We start from the raw sequence: 20,828 nt of genomic DNA, 5'->3' as shown, positions 1-20,828 counted from the left end.
GGGGGTTGTGGATGACAATTTTTCTGGTGATTCTAAAGACATTAGTGATGAATCATTGAAGGATGTACAATTATATCACTCTGAGGAGGAAAATGCAATTAGATTGGATGATGATTTTGATTTACCTAACAAATAAAGAGGTTGGCTTTAAAAAGGTGTGTAATCCGAGGGAAGAAGGTAATTCAAGTGATGATGCTTGTGCTAGTGTTTTTGTTCATAAATATGATGACATACCTAATAGCCAATGTGTACGTGTTGAATTAATTGAAGTATTTGATGATTACTTTAGCCAAGATGAAAACTTAAACCTACCAAGTGAAGTACGGAGTGATGCATATTTCAGACCGATGGACAAGGCTGCTGATGGTAAGAAGGCTACTGGTGGAGGTAAGAAGGTTGCTAGTAGGGGTAAGAAGGTTGCTGGTAAAGGTAACAAGGCTACTGATGGAGGTAAGAAGCATGCTAGTAGGGGTAAGAGGGTTGAACAAATTTTTTTGAATGTTAATGGTAGTTTTTTGGTGTCACCTAGTTTGCCTAAAAATGATATTAAAGATGGGTATGCTAGTGAATAGTTGTGCAATGATGATTTGGATTAAGACGTATTCAAGAAAAACTATGAAAGATTCAATAGCAAGTTGCTTTGTAAAGAATTTAAATGAAAGTTAGGATTGGAGTTTACTTCTCTGAAAGAGTTCAAAGAAGTCATACTGGAATACAATGTTTTAAATAGGAGAGAAATCAAGTTTGATTTCAATGATAAGAGATGAGCAAGACCAAGGTGTAAGCATAACACTGACTATCTAGTATATGTTAGTAAGGTAGGTCATACTGACACATATAGGCTTAATACCTTACATCCTAAACACACATGTGAGAGGGTTTTCAATAATACAAGTGCTAAGTATACTTGGGTGGCCAAAGTCTTAGTCAACAAGATGAAGGCAACATATGCTGACATGTCTATAAAGGACATAATTGGTGACATAAGGGCTAACTACTCAATTGAAATTACATTGTCCAGGGCATGGAAGGCCAAACAACTAGCAAAACAAGTTGTTGATGGTGATTTTGTCAAACAGTATTCCCAGCTCTAGTCATATGCAGTTGAACTAAAGGATAGATGCCTAAAACATTCATGCTTAATTCGAGTGAAGAGACCATCCATTGAAGTACTACCAAGATTTGGTAGTTTCTACCTGTGCTTAGAAGATCCAAAAACTGCTTTCGAAAAGGCGTGTAGACCCTTGATTGGTGTAAATGGATGTCATCTGAAATTAAATTCTGGAGGACAACTCTTGATTATTGTTGGCAAAGATCCGAATGACCAGTACATGCCTATTGCTTTTGTTGTTGTAGAAATAGAGACCAAGGAAACATGGAAATGGTTTATGAATTTGTTGTTTGAGGATATTGATGATGTTGAAACCAACAAATAGGTGTTCATTAGTGATCAACAGAAGGTAAAAAAACTATACACCTGGATTGTACATTAATATGTTGCTAATACTTTTTGGATTATTTTCTTGAGTTACTTTATGTGCAGGGATTGAAACAAGTTTTTTTGGAATTTCCAACCCAAATAGAAAGCACAAGTTCTGCCTGTGACATCTTTACAACAATTTTAAGAAAAAATTTGGTGGGATAATGTTCAAAGATCTAATGATGGGGGCTGCTAAAGCTACTTATGAACAGTTGTGGAAACACAAAATGCAGTAGATTAAGGACATCAACAAAGTTGCATATCATTGGTAGTATAACCTTGAGAGGAAAGCATGGTGTAAGTATGCATTCTCACATTACCCAAAGTGTGATATTTTGATGAACAACCTCAATGAGTCCTTTAACAGTGCAATACTAGTAGCTAGGGATAAGCCTATCATAACCATGTGTGAGTGGATTGGAATGTACCTCATGAATAGGTTTGCAACCCTTAGAGACAAATTGAAAAATTACAAAGGTGAGATGATGCCTAAGCCCTTGAAAAGGTTGGACTAAGAGGTTGAAAAGTTTGGGAATTAGGTAGTTGCTTGGCAAGGAGATGGAGATTTTGAAGTCACTCATCTGCATTCTGGTGAGAAATTATTATTGATATAAACAAATATAGTTGTTCATGTAACTTCTGGGGATTGGTTGCCATGCCTTGGAGACATGCAGTGGCTGCCATACAATTCAAAAATTTTAAGGTTATGGATTATGTGAATAACTATTATTCAAGGGATACATATGGTGTTTGTTATGACCATAAGGTGGCATCAATTAATGGTATAGATATGTGGCTAGTTATAGAGTTCGATGAAATTCAACCACCAAAATACAAAAAGGGTCCTGGTAGACCAAAGAAATTGAGGAGGGAGCCTGGTGAAGACCCTAGCAGGACTAGGTTAAGGGAAGACCCAACTCTATATAAATGCATCAGATATCGAGCAACAAGTTATAATACGAGGAGGTGTCCATTGCCACCTCCAGTAGTACCTGAAGAAGAAAATGAGGAACCTAGTGGAGCTGCTAAAGGTGTAGCTGAGGTTGCAACTCAATATGCAATTATTGGAGTTCAATATGGACCACTCGATGTAGTTGAGGGTGGCACAGAAGGAGGAGTAGAGGCTAGCACTGAAGGAGTAACTCATGGTGGAAATGAGGGTGCACCTGTTGGAGCTCAGACTCAGCATCAAAAGAATGATATCACATAAATCAAATGTTCAAACACAAACAATAAGGTAAAGTTTTCATACATGCTTAACATACTACATGGCACTTTATATAGATTAATTTTGTAGGGAAAAGTTGTGCAACAGTTTGTAAGAAAAGTTGTTGGTCGTCAACAACATCAGCACGCCAAACCTACAAATAGGCACACAACAATACTAATTGGATCAATGTCACTGTATTAATTTTGTACTCACTGCATTAATTTTCACAAATTTCAATTTTGTAGGGGCATTGTGGGCACAATAGATCAATCAATGAAAAAGTACAAAAACTTGCTCCTAAACACAAGCCACCAACAACAAGCAAGGCACCAACAAGAAGCAAAAAACTTAAAGGTTGTCAACTAGCAACTGTTGAGAAGAAGGTTGAGTTGGGAACTAGACTTGTTGCCACTCAGGCCAAGCCAGGCGCATCAATTAAAGATACAAATGGACAAAAATAGGATTGTGTGAAATACTTTTGTAGTGGGGTGTGAGAATTTTATTTTGGGGTGTGGGAATCTTATTTGCTTTATTTTTTACTTTATTGAAACTATGTGCATAGTTTGTCACACCTTTTGTGTATTTGTTCTGGACAATGGACATATTAACTACTAATTTAGGCCTTTTGGGACCATGTCGTTAGTATATTGAAATCTCTTTTGCTAAATAGAAACTGCCACAAATGCTGAAGTAAACAATAACACACTCAAGTGTTCAATGAATGAAAACAGTAGGATAAAAAAAAAAGACTGAAGTAGTTTGACTTAAATAATGGAAACTACAAAATAAACAATTTTCATTTTACCATCTCTAATTTTTTTAACATAAAAGTACCTTGGAAATAAAACATTTTCATTTTGATACCTAAAATTTTGTTTGTTTACATCCCAATACCTAGAAAACAAACCATTTTCATTTTACTACCTCAAATTATTTTTGGTGCCTGATATCTGACATTGTTAGGGTTAGTAAGCCAATACAAAAGATCACAAATCAATAAAAGGTTCATAGTTAAAATTAAGTGTCAATACAATATAAATTTAACACATCATATACTCATATCATTAGAAGCATCAAACTACATCAAATACAACATAATTACTTTCCAAGATCTACATCTCAACCTACCAACCTACCAAATTTAAGAATGCAACTACCAAAAACCTACCAATACACAAATGGAAAATCAATTCCTTCTATGACCACCAACATTCATTGCAAATACAATGCTGAGTAAAGAAATGAACACCCAAAGAACTACAACTACAAAACCTAACAACTTCATTCTATTCCTTTCAGCAACAAGATTTTTCTTTTTCCTTCCAATTTTACTCTTCAACTGCACAACTTCAACTGATGATGCATGACATTCTTCCTCTTGTGCAACAATTTTTCCCCTCAAATCTGTTATTTCTTTTGCATTTGTTTTAGCTTCCTGCATGAAGCAAGTTTCAGCTTCAGCTCTTCATTCTCCTGAACATATCGGACCAACTCACTCTTCTGTAGACATGTTATTGCCAGCCTCAGCATCACCAATTCATTGAAAAAATATGCAAGAACTTGATTCCTACAACACAATACCAATTAAACAAGAAACACAACAAAATAAAATCCAAAACAAAACACAGAATTGACATTTGCTTACGTTACAGTATGGGCATCTCCAAAACCTTCTCCCCAAATGGTTCACACCGCGTAACATGAACATAATAGCAGGTACCTCACATTTGCACTTCACCATCGCAGGAGATGAAGACGACGATGATAACCCACCCTTTCCATTCATTCTTTCACCCATCATCCCAAGTGCCTCCTTTAGGGTTTGAAATTCCCAAATTCCTCCCTTAGGGTTCAAAATCTGCAACAACAACCAAAGACATGAAAATGGAAGTCATCCTTTTTTATTTCATTTTTAATTAAAAAAACAGTAAATAATGACATGGTCGGCTCTGCCTACATGTTTAGTGACAAGACGTGATGATGTAACATTCCATCTGCCGCATCATTACTTAACAGAAAGAGACTAACGACGGGTAATAAAATAATTTTTTTTTAAATACTTGGTTGAAAACAATCTATATTATTAAAAATTTAATTAAGCCTTTTTTTATCCATAAGAATAAAAAATATGTATTACGACAATCAATTATCTCTATAACATGTTTATTGAAATACAATAGCATTTAAAACAAAAAAGCATATTCGGTTATGAATTTCATTAAATCGGTTATCACAATGAGAGAATAGTTTCTATACCATTTCTCACCAATTTTGACACACTTTTCCATATCCACCATTTTTTTTATTTCTCTTCTCACTATTTCATTTCAATCAAACGAACTCCAACTTTTAATATCCTCTTTATTTTCATCTTCTTGTTGTACCAAAAAAATAATCATCCTAAATGAGTAAGAGTTCTTACCTTAAATACTACCTATTTATTCATGAAATTCATCAAAATTGTTTCCCTCATAAAAAGTTAAAAAAAAATACTATTAAATCTTGGTAAAAAACATTTTAATAGTCATTATAATATTTAATTATTATATCATATTATTTGAACTCATTAAAATATCAACCAGTTGCCAATAGCGACACACCTAACATGACACCACCTTAATAATATTTATATTTTTATTACTTTTATAACTACTTTTTTTTAAATCATGTTATTGATACAGATTCTTTATCAATTTTATCAATGACTAATCTTTTTGAAAAACCTGACTGATCATCTTTAGTAAGATTTTTTTCCTTTAATCACATGTTTTTTCATCCAAGAGGCTCAAAGACGATCATACCATCCTAGTCTCAACCATAAATGATGGCATCAAAGAATGTTGCTTTTAGGACTCCACTGACATCTTATGAGAAAACAAAGTCTTTGAGTTCCAAAAGGAGTATGATCACAAGATTAAAACTTAAAGAAATTGATGGAGAGACACCAGGAATAAAGTCTCTAGCTTAATTTGACTCAACATGCAAAAAACTTATATTAGTCAAAACATAGTAAGGATTAATGTCATGAAATTGGTGGGACGATTTGTTTAATTTATTTCATTAACAAACAAGATTTCAGTCTCCTAAATAAATATGTGGAAACCATGCTTAAAAGAATCCAATCTAGTATGAAGTGACTTAATGGTTAACAACTATTATTTAACTTGTAAGAAAAGTTATTTTTTTTTTTTAATTTTTATTTCTCGGTCTAGACAACCAAATAAAAACCAAAGTTTTGAAACCCATTATCCAGTGTGAAGCAAAACAAAACAGAGAAAATGGCGCTGTTGTGTGGCGGCATGCCATGGTCGAAGGTGATAGTTCCTCCCATTTTCCACCACTCTCACACCCCTCGCACCTTCTTCTTCCAACGACGCCGTTTCTCAGTCTCTGCTCTCTCCGAACAACCACCACCCGTTCGCGTTCGTTTCGCTCCTTCTCCCACCGGAAACCTCCACGTCGGCGGTGCCCGAACGGCCCTCTTCAACTACTTGTTCGCAAGGTCCTTTTTTTCGACCTAAAAATTCGATTTTAAAATCTGGGTCTTCGTTAATTTTGAGTTTTATGCTTTGCGTATTGGGGTGTGGTTTCAGGTCCAAAGGTGGGAAATTTGTGCTGAGAATTGAGGACACTGACTTGGAGAGGTCCAGTAGGGAGTCTGAGGAGGCCATGCTCAAAGATCTTTCTTGGCTTGGACTTGATTGGGATGAAGGTTAGTGAGTGAGTGATTGTGAATTCAGCAATGATATATGGATACCTCTATGTTATAGAAACTTTTAAGGAAAATGAAACCTACACATGAAAATGAACATTTAGAAGAGATAAGATAATTGAATTACTGAATGAGATCATAGTATCTCTCTCTCTTTTTTTAATCTCCTGAGTGTGTTGCTAGCACTCCTCTTATATTCTCCTGAATGACATTTGAGAAACTCATTATATCTTTATTGCTCTCTTTTCTATCCCTCTTTTCTCTCTCTCTCTCTCTCTAGGTGTTGCATAACATAACAATGGATGTCCACTAATATTTTTCCTTGTGGAACAATGATATATGGATACCTCTATATTATAATCACCTATTTGACACCCCTTTTTATCTCTTTCTTCTTGTCACATTATATCACCTATTATTTCTACATCAAAAATAATTTGTAGACACCAAAAACCTATTCGACATTTGACACCTAGTGAGATAAAGAAAAAGAAGAAAGCAAAATGTAAGCATAATAGGTAAATGGATGCAATAAAAAGAGGGACAGAGAAAAATGGTAAGTGCTAATGATGTGTTTGAACTGATATGTTGTTCATGTATCATTAATCTATCTACATTTCTCTCCTCTCTTTCCCTTCTAGGTGACAAATTACATTGGGGTGTTCACTAATCTTTTTCCGTGCGCATTTTTCATGGTTTTGCTTTGGTGAAATTTTTGTTTATGGTTAAGTGTGTATTTTTGTGGGTTGTGATGAATTTGTTAGGGCCTGGTGTTGGAGGGGATTATGGTCCTTATAGGCAGTCTGAGAGGAATTCTTTATACAAACAATATGCGGAGAACCTACACCAATCCGGTCATGTTTATCGCTGCTTCTGTTCTAATGAGGTACTTTGGAACTTGCTTCAAGTGAATGTGTTGCTCTAGACTGGACCTTGTTTGTAATGTAGCCTTTGTTGTCTTAGCATTTGGGAAGGTTTTAGTGCCTACTGTTTGTGTGTTTTATGAAAGACGGTTTTTTTAATTAAAAATTGTTTCAAAATATTTATGCTAATTATGTAAGTTTTTCAAAACAAAAAAAGTAAACCCCTCTAAAATGCTTTGTTAGTACTTTTTGTCATACAACCGCTTTTTTTAAGCTTGAAGAAATGGTCCCAAATTATGAGAAGCAATTCTCTAAGAAAGAAAACGGTTAAAATATTGTGTATAAATCTGTATTGAGGAGACAGCTGTATTGTGTGGTTGTAAACAGCTGTCTCCCACTCCTTGTACCCTATATATATATTTAAGAGTGTGTAATAAATTCATGCAGTTGAAAATTCAAATTACTAGTGAAACTTAGTTTAGAAGCTGCTGAAAAAAAAAACATATATTTTACTGAAATAAGCTAATACAAAGCACCCACTTAATTAAGATATGAAGCGGGAATTTTGCCCTTGTGCTTCAAAATGTGTCATGTAACAACTTTCCCTTAATTGCACATCATCGATAGCATTCAAATTTGAAACAGGAAATCGCTTTGGCTGTATTTTGTTACTCTGTTCGTTTTTGAAAGATTTGATCTGTTGTAAAAGCTTCATTAGCTTCAATTTTTGGTTCAGTTTATTGAAAAATGCTTTTCTCTAAGGTTTCTTATTTTTGGAATGTGTACCACTTAAAAAGAAGTATGACATTATGAGGCTGGGCCACTGGAATTTGGTCATTTTTTACTGAACTAGTTTTGGGACTTTTATATCTTTGGTCATAATTGTGTCAAGGTTACCCGTTAATCTTGATTTTTATTCATCTTGACAGGAACTAGAGAAAATGAAGGAGGTTGCTAAACTAAAGCAACTGCCTCCAGTGTACACAGGTAAATGGGCCAGTGCAACAAATGAGGAAGTAGAAGAGGAGCTAGAAAAAGGAACTCCTTACACATATCGGTTTCGAGTCCCTAAAGGAAGTTTAAAAATTAATGACCAAATACGAGGCGAAGTGAGTTCTTTCCATCCTTTTTCAGTTTTTACTTTCTTTTTTTCATTAATGGTACAAATAAATGACTTCAATTCTTTAAATGTATGTCACCTTCATCTCATATCCAGAAATCAACTGATATCATGGAAGTATTTTATTTCGTCCTATAATTTTCTATCCATGATCCTTTTAGAAACAGAAGGTTAATATAATGCTATGAATTTAGCTTTTTTTTCCTTCTTCTGGATTAAATGTTTTTTGTTCCTGAAAAATTGATCAATTTTGATCTTTGTTCCTATAAAAAATTTCCATTTGATTCTTAATTTTATTGACATAAAAACTTTTAGTCAGTGGCATTATATTTTCTCAGTTAGGTGATGACATGACAAATAGGTCACTTACATGTGCATAACCTGATTTTGCCGTGTCATCACTTTACGGGGAAAATCTAATGGCAAGGACTAAAGTTAGGGATCAAATGGAAAAAAATATTTTTCATTGGGGATAAATAAAAATTGGCTAATTTTCAGACAAAACATATTTAAGCATTTGTTTTTGTTTTTTTCCCTCATTTGAGATGTGCCAATCATTAACAAAATATGGAAAAAGATACATAACATTTCTTTCAAAATAACATTGACTGGCTACTAACTTACCTTGGTAGTATCTTGAAGGTTAGTTGGAACTTGGATACACTTGGAGATTTTGTTATAATGAGGAGTAATGGTCAGCCTGTTTATAACTTTTGTGTAACGGTGGATGATGCAACCATGGCAATTTCCCATGTGATCAGGTAGTATTTATAATTTTTTAGTTAATCAAAATGTTTCAGAAAATACTTTTCACTAATTTATTCTGTGAAATATTTTTAATTCAGGGCAGAGGAGCATTTACCAAACACTCTGAGGCAGGCATTGATATATAAGGTAAAGTAAAAACCATATAGACATACGTATCACCTTTTACAGCATCAATTTTCCCTTCAAATTCAAAGTGAGTATAGCATAGTTTGTTTCTCAATTCAAGCCAATACCAAAATTAAGAATGAATTCAATTAAGATATTGATTGAACTTGGTATTTATCCTGGCCTATTGTCAGAAAATGTCTAGATCAGCATGTATGTTATCATTGATAAAATTCCAGTTGTATTTTTTAGAAGTGATTCATATATTATCTACCTATATGCTTGCTATATTCTTAATTTCTTATTGCTTTGAAAAACTCATTCTGTTATGGCGGTTGATGTTATGAACCGGGGGGGGGGGGGGGGGGATCGATGAATTTTATCTGACGTTAACTTTAATTAATAACTTGCTATGCAGTGAATTCAGGAAGAATAATGATTTTTCTTCTTTGATTTTTGTTTTTTGGGGAACGGGGAGTTGAATGGAGGTAGTGAAGAAAAATTAAATGTTCTATTGGAAGTGTGAAATCTGATCTGAAAGAATGGGAGTGACAGAGATGGAGATGATAAATTGTATGTAGGAATTCAGAAAACTGGAATGTTTGGAAAGTAAACAGTGGTCTAGGTTATGATATACAAGAGAGGTTTTATATGAAAGGCATTTTTTTTTTTTTTGCACAGCAAAAATCTGATAGTATTAAAAGATAATCAGTACTAGGAGTACTGAGGAGTAACAGAATATACACAGGCAGTACTCTGCCAGCCCCACCTACAAAGATAAAACCACAAAGAGTGGATACCCATACAACAAAAGAAAAGGCCCTAAGACATTTCCTCCTTTAAGCTAGAAGACCATTGATTAAAATGACTATGGAAATCTTTCTCCATGCTGTTGATCCAAGACCAGGTGTGAAACACAGCTTCATCCATAACTTTTTCAGAGTTGAAATCCTGGTTGTGAAACACCAAGGCATTTCTATGCTTCCAAATAGACATGGATAGAGCTATCCAGAAAACTTCCCATCGCTTGTCTACATTGCTTTTCCCACTCCATAGAGAGAATTGCAGAAAATGGCTTTTGGGTTCAATAGAGAAAGGACCCTCTCTATTAACCCATCTCAAACTCTCCCACCAAAGGTGTCTAGTTTTCCTACAAGAAAACAAGATGTGGCCAGCTGTTTCCTCTTCCTGATCGCAAAGAGGGCAGTTATAAGAGGGCAGCTCCACATGTCTCCTCCTTAGGTTATCCCTAGTAGGAAGTCTGTTCGAGAAAGCACTTGCTCTTGGGGGGATTTTCAGTCTCCAAATGATCTTGGAAGTGCTGTCTTCCGCAATAGAATTACCCTCATCTTAAAGGAGATTGTAGGCAGACTTTGTGGAATAGTGACCAGCAGGATCCCCCCCCCCCCCCCCATGTGAGATAGTCCTGGCTTGAAGGATGAATCTGAACAGCCTCAATGTCAGCCATGAATGCTGCCACCATGTCAATTTCATGGTCAAAGAAGTGCGTCCTCCATTGTATCTTCCATTCCCATCTACCATCACTTAAGAGGCCCATTGAGTTAATAGGATGATTCTGTTGAGTGCTCACTTGATATAAGGTTGGGTACTTATCTTGGAGACTTAAATCATCCTCCCTCCACTTGTCTTTCCAGAATTTAATTCTGGTCCCATCACCCACCTTCCACTTCAAGTTATTGAAGATGCAATTACTATGTTGATGATGTTGGAAAACATGTCTTAAATCCTTCCACCAAGGAGAAAAATCAGCTCTATTTCTGCCATAGCATAAAGCATTCCAACCTCCATATTTAGACATTAATATTCTTGCCCAAGGCTGATGTTGATTATTTGCCAAATCCCAACCCCATTTACCAAGCAAGGCCTCATTGAACTTGGACAAGTCTTTAATCCCAAGCCCCCCTTTGATCTTGGGAAGGCAGATAGTATCCCATTTTACCCAAGCAATCTTGGCTGCCTCAGAACCTCCTCCCCAAAGAAAGTTTCTCTGAATTGAAACTAGCTTATTGACCACTTTTTTAGGAACTTTAAAGAAGGACAGCAGATAAATGGGCAGAGCTGTTAGAACAGAATTGATGAGAGTTATCCTTCCTCCCATGGAAAGACATTTCTGCTTCCATTTACTTAGTTTGAACTCAAACTTGCTAATGATAGGCTGCCACACGTTCCAGTTTTTAGATGCTGTCCCCACTGGAATTCCAAGGTAGGAGAAGGGGATAACCAGCTGACCACAGTTGAGAAAAAGGGCTGCCTCCCTGCACCACGATTCTGATTTCCCCAAGCACCCGAATTGGCTTTTAGCATAATTAATTTTGAGGCCAGACACCATCTCAAAGATTCTAAGTACAGATTTCAGGACTCTAATATTATCTGTAGATGCAGATCCAAAAAACAGCGTATCGTCTGCATATTGCAGAATATTAACCTCCTCCTTTTGACTCCCCACTTGATAACTTTGGAATAAGTTCTTAGAAATTGCTGTCCTCATCATTTAATGATGCCAAAGAGGGTGAAACATGATATGGTGTTTAGTAGAGACAAATAAATTTATAACCCCAGAATGATGGACAACATGATAAACATATTTCAAATCAGAAAATATAGTAGCAAAAGAAGATTGGAAAAAGTTCTCCTTGGTTGATTTATGAGATTGAGTGGGAGGAGTGTTGACCAAGTTGTATTGATTTTCAACAATAAGTAGCTTTTCCCAAAACCAAAGGATTGAGATGTCATTGTAGGCTTAAACCATTGATCAAGCTTTTATTTAAAATTTTCCTCATTCGTTTGTAATTCTTGTTTTTAATTTCTTTCTAAAGTTATGCAATAATCTACCTTACTAATTATGCTTTGTTCTGCATCTGCACATGAATGTGCTTACAGGCTCTAGGATTTCCAATGCCTTATTTTGCACATGTTTCTTTGATTTTAGCTCCTGATCGGAGTAAATTATCAAAACGACATGGGGCAACATCAGTGGGTCAGGTGAGGTTGATTCATCATTTTGTGTCCATTTTATCAATCTTAAAGTTATGTTATGACTTATGAGGACTTGACTCTTTTCTTTATAATTTTACTATATAAGTTCTCTAAAAACATATTCTCTTGTAATGATAATTAGTTTCAAACTCTAATAACTGCTCAATCACAGTTCCGGGAGATGGGATACCTACCGGAAGCAATGGTGAATTACCTAGCATTATTAGGTTGGGGCGATGGGACTGAAAATGAGTTTTTTACACTTGATCAACTTGGTTAGTGATTTTTGTTTGAACTCTACTTTTCTGGCATGCTATTCTTATAATATGTATTTGTTTTCTAAACAGGAAATTTGCTTGGTAATTTTCTTACTTTAGAATGCTTTTCTTGTGTCGCAGTTGAAAAATTCACTATCGAACGTGTTAACAAAAGTGGTGCTATTTTTGACTCAACAAAGTTAAGGTAATTTGCTGTTGTTTGTCTACTTCATATGAATAATCAGTGTGTTATTTCCCCTAAGTAATCCTATATCCTGCATTATGAAGTGAAATGGGTCAAATTTCATACAATTACTAATTTCAGATGGCCTTTTGTTCTGAATGTGAAATTCTTGTTCTTTTTTGTCAATAATAGGATACATGTTGCATTTTATATGAATACCATGTTTGTATGTATAATCAGTTTATTTAGTCATATTTTCACCAAAAAAAAGTTTATGTAGTCATATTATAATATTGAACTTCTTCAATTGGCTGTTCTCAAGCATTGTTGCCAAAAAATTAAACAATAATTAATGGCCTTGTAATTTCCTTGATGTCTTCAATTTAGGTGGATGAATGGTCAGCATTTAAGAGCACGTCCATCAGAGGAGTTGACCAAACTTATTGCAGAGTACTGGAAGACATCTGGCTTACTCACAGTATCAGATGGGCCCTTTATTGATGTGAGATCTAATTGCATGCTTTTTTGATTGAGTCTCCTTACAAAAAAATCGGCTTAGTTTCATTTTCTGAAGCATAATGATGTATTTATTATGGTATTTCACATTTTGTAACAATGGACTCAAGCGAGTGATGATACATGGCTGACTAACAGGAAGCAGTTCACCTACTTAAGGATGGGATTGACTTGATAAATGATGCAGACAAGGCCCTTGCTAACTTGCTTTCTTATCCTGTGCATTCTACTTTACAGAGGTGATGCTCGCTCGTATTCTTATTCTTCTAAGAGGATATTCTTCATTGTGTCATTGGCCTTATAAAATGAACAGGATTGAGATATAATAGGTTTTGTGAATTTATGTTTGCCGCTCTTTTAAGGGTCACAAACCATCAACTTCTTGTTAGTTATATACTCCCTCTGTCCCTAATTATAAGATCCTTTCAACTAATTCATGTCTTTTAAGAAAAGTAATTATCATATTAAATTTATCAATTATTTGTACTATTATTCCAAAATTATCTTTTTGTTCTCTCTCTATCCACTTACTTATTTCTCATTAATGTTTGGAGAGAGAATAGTTAAGGGTATGTAAGGAAAAAAATAATGAATGCATCTAGAAATTAAAAAAGGGTCTTATAATCAGGGACAAGGGAGTAATTGTGTATATTATAGTTGTGGAACATGATGATGTGTTGATTCGTAATGGTGGTGGTTTATGCATTATAATAGTTACAACTTTCTACATGTTGATGGCAGCGATGAAGCAGAATCTGTCTTGCTAGATAATCTTTCTGAATTTGCTGCTAGCCTCTTGGCTGCCTATGATAGTGGTGATCTGGTAGCAGCACTTGAAGAAGGCCATACCGGCTGGCAAAAGTGGGTGAAAGGCTTTGGAAAATCGCTAAAGCGCAAGGTGAGCTGAATTGATAGTCTTAAACATCGCTTGCATTCTATCGATAAAATATATTTGAGTTAAATGTGTAGTCCTGTAAATAGGGCAATGTTCGTTTTTAGTCCCCTTAAATAGGGCAATGTTCGTTTTTAGTCCCTAAAAATAAATCTTTGCTTTTTGATCCCTTGTTGTTTATAGAAATGTGTCGGGTGAGGTAACATCACCAAAAATCGTCAAATGTTGGCCTTTTGTTTATGTTTATGGAAATAACTCAAATAAGGATCACATATGACACATTTCCATAAATGAACGACTAAAGGATGTTTTAATTTTTAGGGGCTAAAAATGAATACTCATTTGCTGGGACTACAAACACATTTAACCCAATATATTTTCGCTTGTCACGAATATGTAACTTAATTTTTTTTTCATCTTCATGTTCAAGGGAAAATCGCTTTTCATGCCGCTCCGACTTCTGTTGACCGGCAAACTCCATGGACCTGACATGGGGGCAAGTGTTGCATTGCTCTATAGAGCTGGGACTAGCAATGTAGTAGCTCCTGAATCTGGCTTTGTGACACTGGATGAAAGATTTAAAATGCTTAGGCAAATTGACTGGGAAGCATTGTCCAAGGACCAACCTGTCAAAGAGACTGCTGCTCCTGTCTAACTTAGAATTCACTTTCAAGGTCTATCAAATAATACCATGGTTTTACACATCTGTTTGGAGCCTTCTGTTTTTTGTTTTTTTTTTTTTCTGCAAATTTGACTAGAGAAGTCTGATTTGTAATATTTACCGAGGGATCTTTTATAGTCATATAATGAGTTCCATTTTGTTTAGGCAAGTTTTTATTTCAATGTGACTAGATATATTTCCTATTTTTGTAATTTGGAAACATGGATATTTTGGAGTGATGTTTTTTTTTAAATTATTTAAATAAGATATGGAACAGAGAAGCAGTATTTGCTTTTATATATATAAACTTAAGATCAAAATGACCACACGAGCCTAGTTATTAAATATTAATTGTTTATTTTTAGTTAACGGCTATTACTTTATTATTGAGGAGTTCAATGCTTAGTAGGGGTGAGAATAGGTTAGGCTGAACAAAGTTTTTGTTAAATAAGCTTAGCCTGTTTAAAAAACTCAAGGCAGAGTCTGACCTGTTATCTATTATAGGCTTTATTTTTAGGCTTGATATAGCCTATTTGGAAACCTAGCTTGACATGTTAGTCTGCCTAGGATCTGTTTGGTGGTCAGAATATGATAAAATATAAGCGGACATAATAAGAACAGGATATGATAAGCCTTAAACCTATCTAATGTTTGGTGTGTGTCATGATATGAATGATAGGGGGGTGGCAAAGATGATGGCGATGACGGTGGTGGTAGTAGTGGTGGCGACAATGGTGACAATAATGAAAATGGTAATGGTTGCGGTAGCAGTAATGGCGGTGAGTGGTGGCAGTGATGGTGGTGGTAATAGTGGTGGTAATAGTGGTGGCAACAACGATGACGATAATGAAAGTGGTGATGGTTGTAGTGGCGGTAATGGCAATGAGTGGTGGTGGTGGTAGCTATGACATAGACGGTGGTGGGAACAATGATGGGATTGGTGGCAACGACGATGTTGGTGGTTTTATGGCGGCGATGGTGGTTGTGGTGACAATGATGGTAGTGGTGGTAGTTTCGGTGGCAACAATGAGGTGAGTGGTGACAACGACGGTGGTAGTGATTGTTATGACGACTATGATGGTGGTAGTTGGTATAATTGAGATTGTGGTGGTGGTGACGATAATGAAAAAAAGTAGTAGTGGTGGAAATGACAGTGGTTGCGGCAGCGGCGATGGTGATAGGGTTGATGGCGGTGACAATGATGACTACTATAATGATAATGGTGGTGGCATGGTGTGGTGAAGAGGAGAGAGCCACTATTGTAACATCTCAACTTTCGTAAACTAATTTAAAAAGAATTGTTATTTGTAAATAAATAGAGTTTTTTTAAAAAAATGATGAGGTTTTATAATTAAATAAATAAGGGGAAATAACTTTATTAATTAAAATAATGATTTGAGAGAAAATAAAAAAGATATTTTATTATTCATTTGATGGAGAATAAAATAGAGTTTCTTTTTTATAAAATAATAAAAATAAATAAATAGAGTAAATAATAGGTCGTGAATATCCCTAGCTTTAAATAGAAAAAATGTTAGGTCAGTTTAGTCCTCAGTCGCCTCCTTTGCCTCTCAATTTTGTTTTTCCTTTTCAACCTTTCTTTTCTCGTAGACCACCAAACATGTCTTAGAAAAACGACAATATTGAATTCATTTACCGTTGGATCATCGTGAAATTTAAGCACCAGGTTCACAACCAAATTCCGAGCATTCTCACCGTTGGGAATTTCAAAATCATGTCTGAGCTTAGAGGAATAGCCTTCGCATTGTAGCCTTTTATTTTCCCACAGAAACCCAAAACTGTCTCGGTAAAACTATGATTCCAGATTCGTTAACCGTTGGATTGTAGTCAAATTTGGATATGTTGTTTGAAATTCAATTGCACACACTTTCACCGTTGAGATTTGTGAGATAATATTCGTGGAGGAAGAAAAAGGAATTACATGAAGATATTACAAATGGAGGTTTCAATCCCTTCTCATTCTCTCTAACGTTTGGGAACCCTATCAGAGCAACTAGAGGAATCTCAGGAACTTGTTAGAGATGTCTCTATCGCTGTCGGAAGACACGTGAGCCCGCTTAGAAGTAAGGGATGAGTTATTCACAATTGGGGGTTAGTGAGAACATGTGTAGGGATCCTTAGAGGATTAAATTAGGATTTTATTTTGGGATGTTTATTAAATTGCAATTTTTCCTTTATGATTATAAATAATATATTGATGTTTTAATGAGAATTGCTTGATAAATTGTGCTATTGATATTTGTGTATTTTGACCTATGATTTTGATATAATTGTGTAATATTATTTGAGGGATTTTACTCCCCAGGTTGTGATAGTCTTTTGTATAAATTGTTATATTGAGGATATGAAATGATGATTCAAATTGTAAGTATGTGGTGCATTGAACATGTGATGAATGATGGAATACATGTATATTGAGATGTGTATTATGTTGTGAGCTATGAATTATGCAATCACTCAACTGTAAGACCCTTTAAGGGCAACGAGTTTTGCACGACGAGTATTGTGATGGGATCCATTGTGCAAACCCGACGAGTTTAATCACAAGCGCGACGAGTTAAAATGATTTTGAAAATAATTGAGTAGTTGTGTGTATTGCATAGTTCATAGGTAAAGTGTGTATGATTCATGAGGTGTGATAATATGTTATTTTGAGATTATAACATTGTGATTGAAATCGACTATATGTGATAAACTGAGTATGTACTTGATTGAGATGTTGTGTGCATTGAGTTGTAAACTGTGGATTGTACAATCACACGACTATAAGACCCTTTAAGGGCGACGAGTTAATGCTAAGTCCCTTTAAGGGAAACGAGTTAATGCTAAGATCTTTTAAGAGCGACGAGTTAATGCTAAGACCCTTAAAGGGCGATGAGTTAAAAATATTTGAGAACAATTGAGGAGTTGTGTGTTTTGTACAGTTCATAAATAGAGTCTGTGTGCTAAAACGTTTTCTAGGTTAGACCTGAATCAGGAGGGAGAAACCTTGACGAATTCTTCGGAGTGTAGGCCTTGGGGGTCACCCGATTTGAATGCTCCTTTAAGCCTGTGCCAATCCCACATAGTATTTTCGCAAAACACTTTGAACCTGACTAGTCTCCCTATGATATTACCTAGTGAGAGTGACTTGACTTGCTAGTGTGTGGTTTGTCTTGTCATGTACTCCTAGGCGCCCGACGAGGTTTTTCATTAACATGGTACCACATTGCATATAGGACTGAGTCTTAGTGTATCTGCTGCATAATGATTGTGTATTGTTCTATATTGATTGATTTGATGATATGGTGTTTTGACTATTGAGTATGCGAATGTTGTGAAAATGAATGAGACATGTGGTGAAATAACGTGAGTTTTGCTCAAGTAAATTGTATTTTGTTATATAATATTTATACCTATATGTTGTCTTATTTTTCTCTATTAGTTAGGAATGTGATAACTCACTCCCTCTGTTGTTTGTATTTGGATCCTGTGATGATCTTGAACTTTGTGTTCGGTGGAGCAGATGACTAGGTGAATTACTTTAAGAAACCTTGTGCTGAAGGACGTTGGGACACAATGCTCTGATAGGATGTGACAATAGGGTATAAGTTGTTATATTAATTGTATGAGGTCTTGGACAACCTTGTTTTGAGCCGAAATAATTTATTAATTATTTGAACAAGTTTTATTATGGTGTTAGAAAAGTGAATGTGAGCCTTTTATCCTTTTGAAAGGCTTGTATTTAAATGTATTTTAAAAACTTTTAATTAAATTTGATCTCTTATTTCTTTTATTTATTTATATATATATCGGGATAAAGGGTGTCACAATTATCCTATCCCATTGCTTTCTAACCTAGCTCCCCTCCTACCTCAGGATATGAAATACACTACACCAACATGATACGATAAGCAAATCATATCATGTTGGCGCACCAAACAATAGATTAAAGTAGGATAAGATACTTATCATATCCTATCTTATTCTATCCTAGCCACCAAATAGGCCCTTAAAGGCTTATTTCATATAATTTTTTTTATATAAGTTTAACTTCTCTTTACATTTAATAAGTTCATAAATCATTGAGAAAAATTTTATGTGAACAAACTATAATCGATAAAAAATCAAAATTTTCGTTACTCAATGAATGAGATAAAGGTGAAAATAGGCAAACTAATTTTATAAGAGTCAAGTCTAACACATTAATAGTATGATATAAGTTTATTAGCTTTAAGATAACCTAGTTAAAAAGTCTTTTGTAATAACTTCTCTAATTAAAACATAAATTTATCACTCCATAAGTTTATATGATTGACTCTTATTGTAGGTTAACATTTGAAATATTTTCAAAAGGTAAATAAATGTATATTTTGATACATTATAACAATTTTAATATAATAATAATATTAAACAAATGATTATAATTTATACTTAAATAGGTCAACTTGTTAGGTCGAAAAGACTTTTTAAATGATCCAAAACCCTGATCATTATAATTAAATAGACTTCTATAAAAATTTAGGCTTAACCTATTTTTGAAAAAACTTGGCTTGCCTTAGCCTAGTGTAGGCTAGGCAATAGGCCCTTGTCAGGATCTAGGCCTATTCTCACCAGTAATGTTTAGTCTTACAGTTACTTTGTAATTAAGCCTAAAAATATAATGGCAAATAATTCTTTAAATAAATTAAATTAAATAGAACAGATGTACTCAGAGATGTAAAATAGAAGTTAAATTTGATATGGATAATTCATGTTATACAAGAAAAATCTATAATTATAGTAAAACACATTATTTTTATTTTATTTTTAAAGGAAAGCAACTTGTTTTATTTGATTAAAAATGATAGAAGAAATACAACTTGGAATATGCTCAAACACTTGGTTGCTATTCTAAAAAATAAAAACACTTGGTTGCTAGCATAAAATCTTGATACTCTTGCTAGGAACAAGATTAGCTTGCCTCCAGATGAAATATTTTAAAGAGTTTCTCTACATCTCAACAAGATCAAATGAACTTTTGAAGATCCCTTTTCACGTTTAAGGAAACTATCAACAATGGATTTGCAATCTAGCTCAATAATTGTATTATGAGCTTGTCCTCCTGCAGCCAAAGTCCCCAAGCTTCAGGAATCCCCCTATGCAGCACAGTTTTTGCTTTGATAAATTGCCCATGCTCTTCACGTATACACATACCTACTCCAAAGCATTGTTGATGATTACAGAGAGCAGCGTCTACATTGCATTTGTTTTTGCCACGATAAAACTTCTTCTTGCTGAATGCGAAGATGAGGAGTAGCAGATACTCTTCTAACAGCAATCCAATCTTATAGTATAGATATTGGGCAGATAGAGAAACAGATATATTGGAGGATGTTCCACTGATTCCCAAACCTTCTCATTTCTCGTATGCCAAACCTGTCTAGCATGTGTGCATCCGAAAAAAATATTTCAATCATTTTCAGAATAGCATCACAAAAAGCATCAAGCATGTGGATCTAGATGGTAAACAACAACCACCAAGCACGTGGATCAACTGACGTGAGATTATTCCAACTTAATCAGAGATCTCGATTTTAGTCTTGGGTATGTAGCTATGTTAAATATTTGAAAGGAAAATCTTGTCGTTTATAGTGGTCTTATCTGACTCAAACAGGATTGTTCCAATGAAGGATATTGTGATCTAAACCTTAAAAAAAAGATATTAAACAACAACAAAGAATCCTCCAGACAAAGTGTTTTATTTTCAGTGGAACATGTAAATTCCAGAGTTGCATCCAGTTGCCATGAACCTTGAGTCTCCATTATATGATGATAAGCAGTCTTGGCAGTATATAAACCGTGTGCAATGAATCTCCAAACAATCTGGTCATGCCATGCGATGAAGTTATTGAAATTTAAGAAATAATCCAACTTCTTTTCATCCTAGTCATGGATATTTTCAGTTATTGCCAAATTTACTAATAAATAACTATCGTACTTTTAGAATTTATTTTATTTTATGTCGATGAAAAGCATTTTTCAGTCAACAATCGCAGACCAATCATATACAAAACAAGGAAT

General features: G+C 34.8%; 1 protein-coding gene across 1 annotated transcript; it reads left to right on the top strand.

The window, feature by feature from the left end:
• Window positions 1-5,917: 5,917 nt before the first annotated feature.
• Window positions 5,918-15,004, top strand: LOC100810730 (glutamate--tRNA ligase, chloroplastic/mitochondrial). The gene is made up of 13 exons (XM_003520972.4): window positions 5,918-6,192; window positions 6,284-6,402; window positions 7,167-7,288; window positions 8,195-8,374; window positions 9,028-9,146; window positions 9,231-9,279; window positions 12,160-12,261; window positions 12,428-12,530; window positions 12,654-12,717; window positions 13,084-13,198; window positions 13,351-13,451; window positions 13,954-14,110; window positions 14,535-15,004. Exons 1-13 carry the CDS (start codon window positions 5,969-5,971, stop codon window positions 14,757-14,759), a joined length of 1,680 nt encoding a protein of 559 aa, XP_003521020.1. The 5' UTR covers window positions 5,918-5,968; the 3' UTR covers window positions 14,760-15,004.
• Window positions 15,005-20,828: the final 5,824 nt, after the last annotated feature.

This window comes from Glycine max, chromosome 3 (genome assembly GCF_000004515.6).
Source record: "Glycine max cultivar Williams 82 chromosome 3, Glycine_max_v4.0, whole genome shotgun sequence".
Lineage (NCBI taxonomy): Eukaryota > Viridiplantae > Streptophyta > Magnoliopsida > Fabales > Fabaceae > Glycine > Glycine max.
This window is presented reverse-complemented; position numbering and strand designations above follow the sequence as displayed.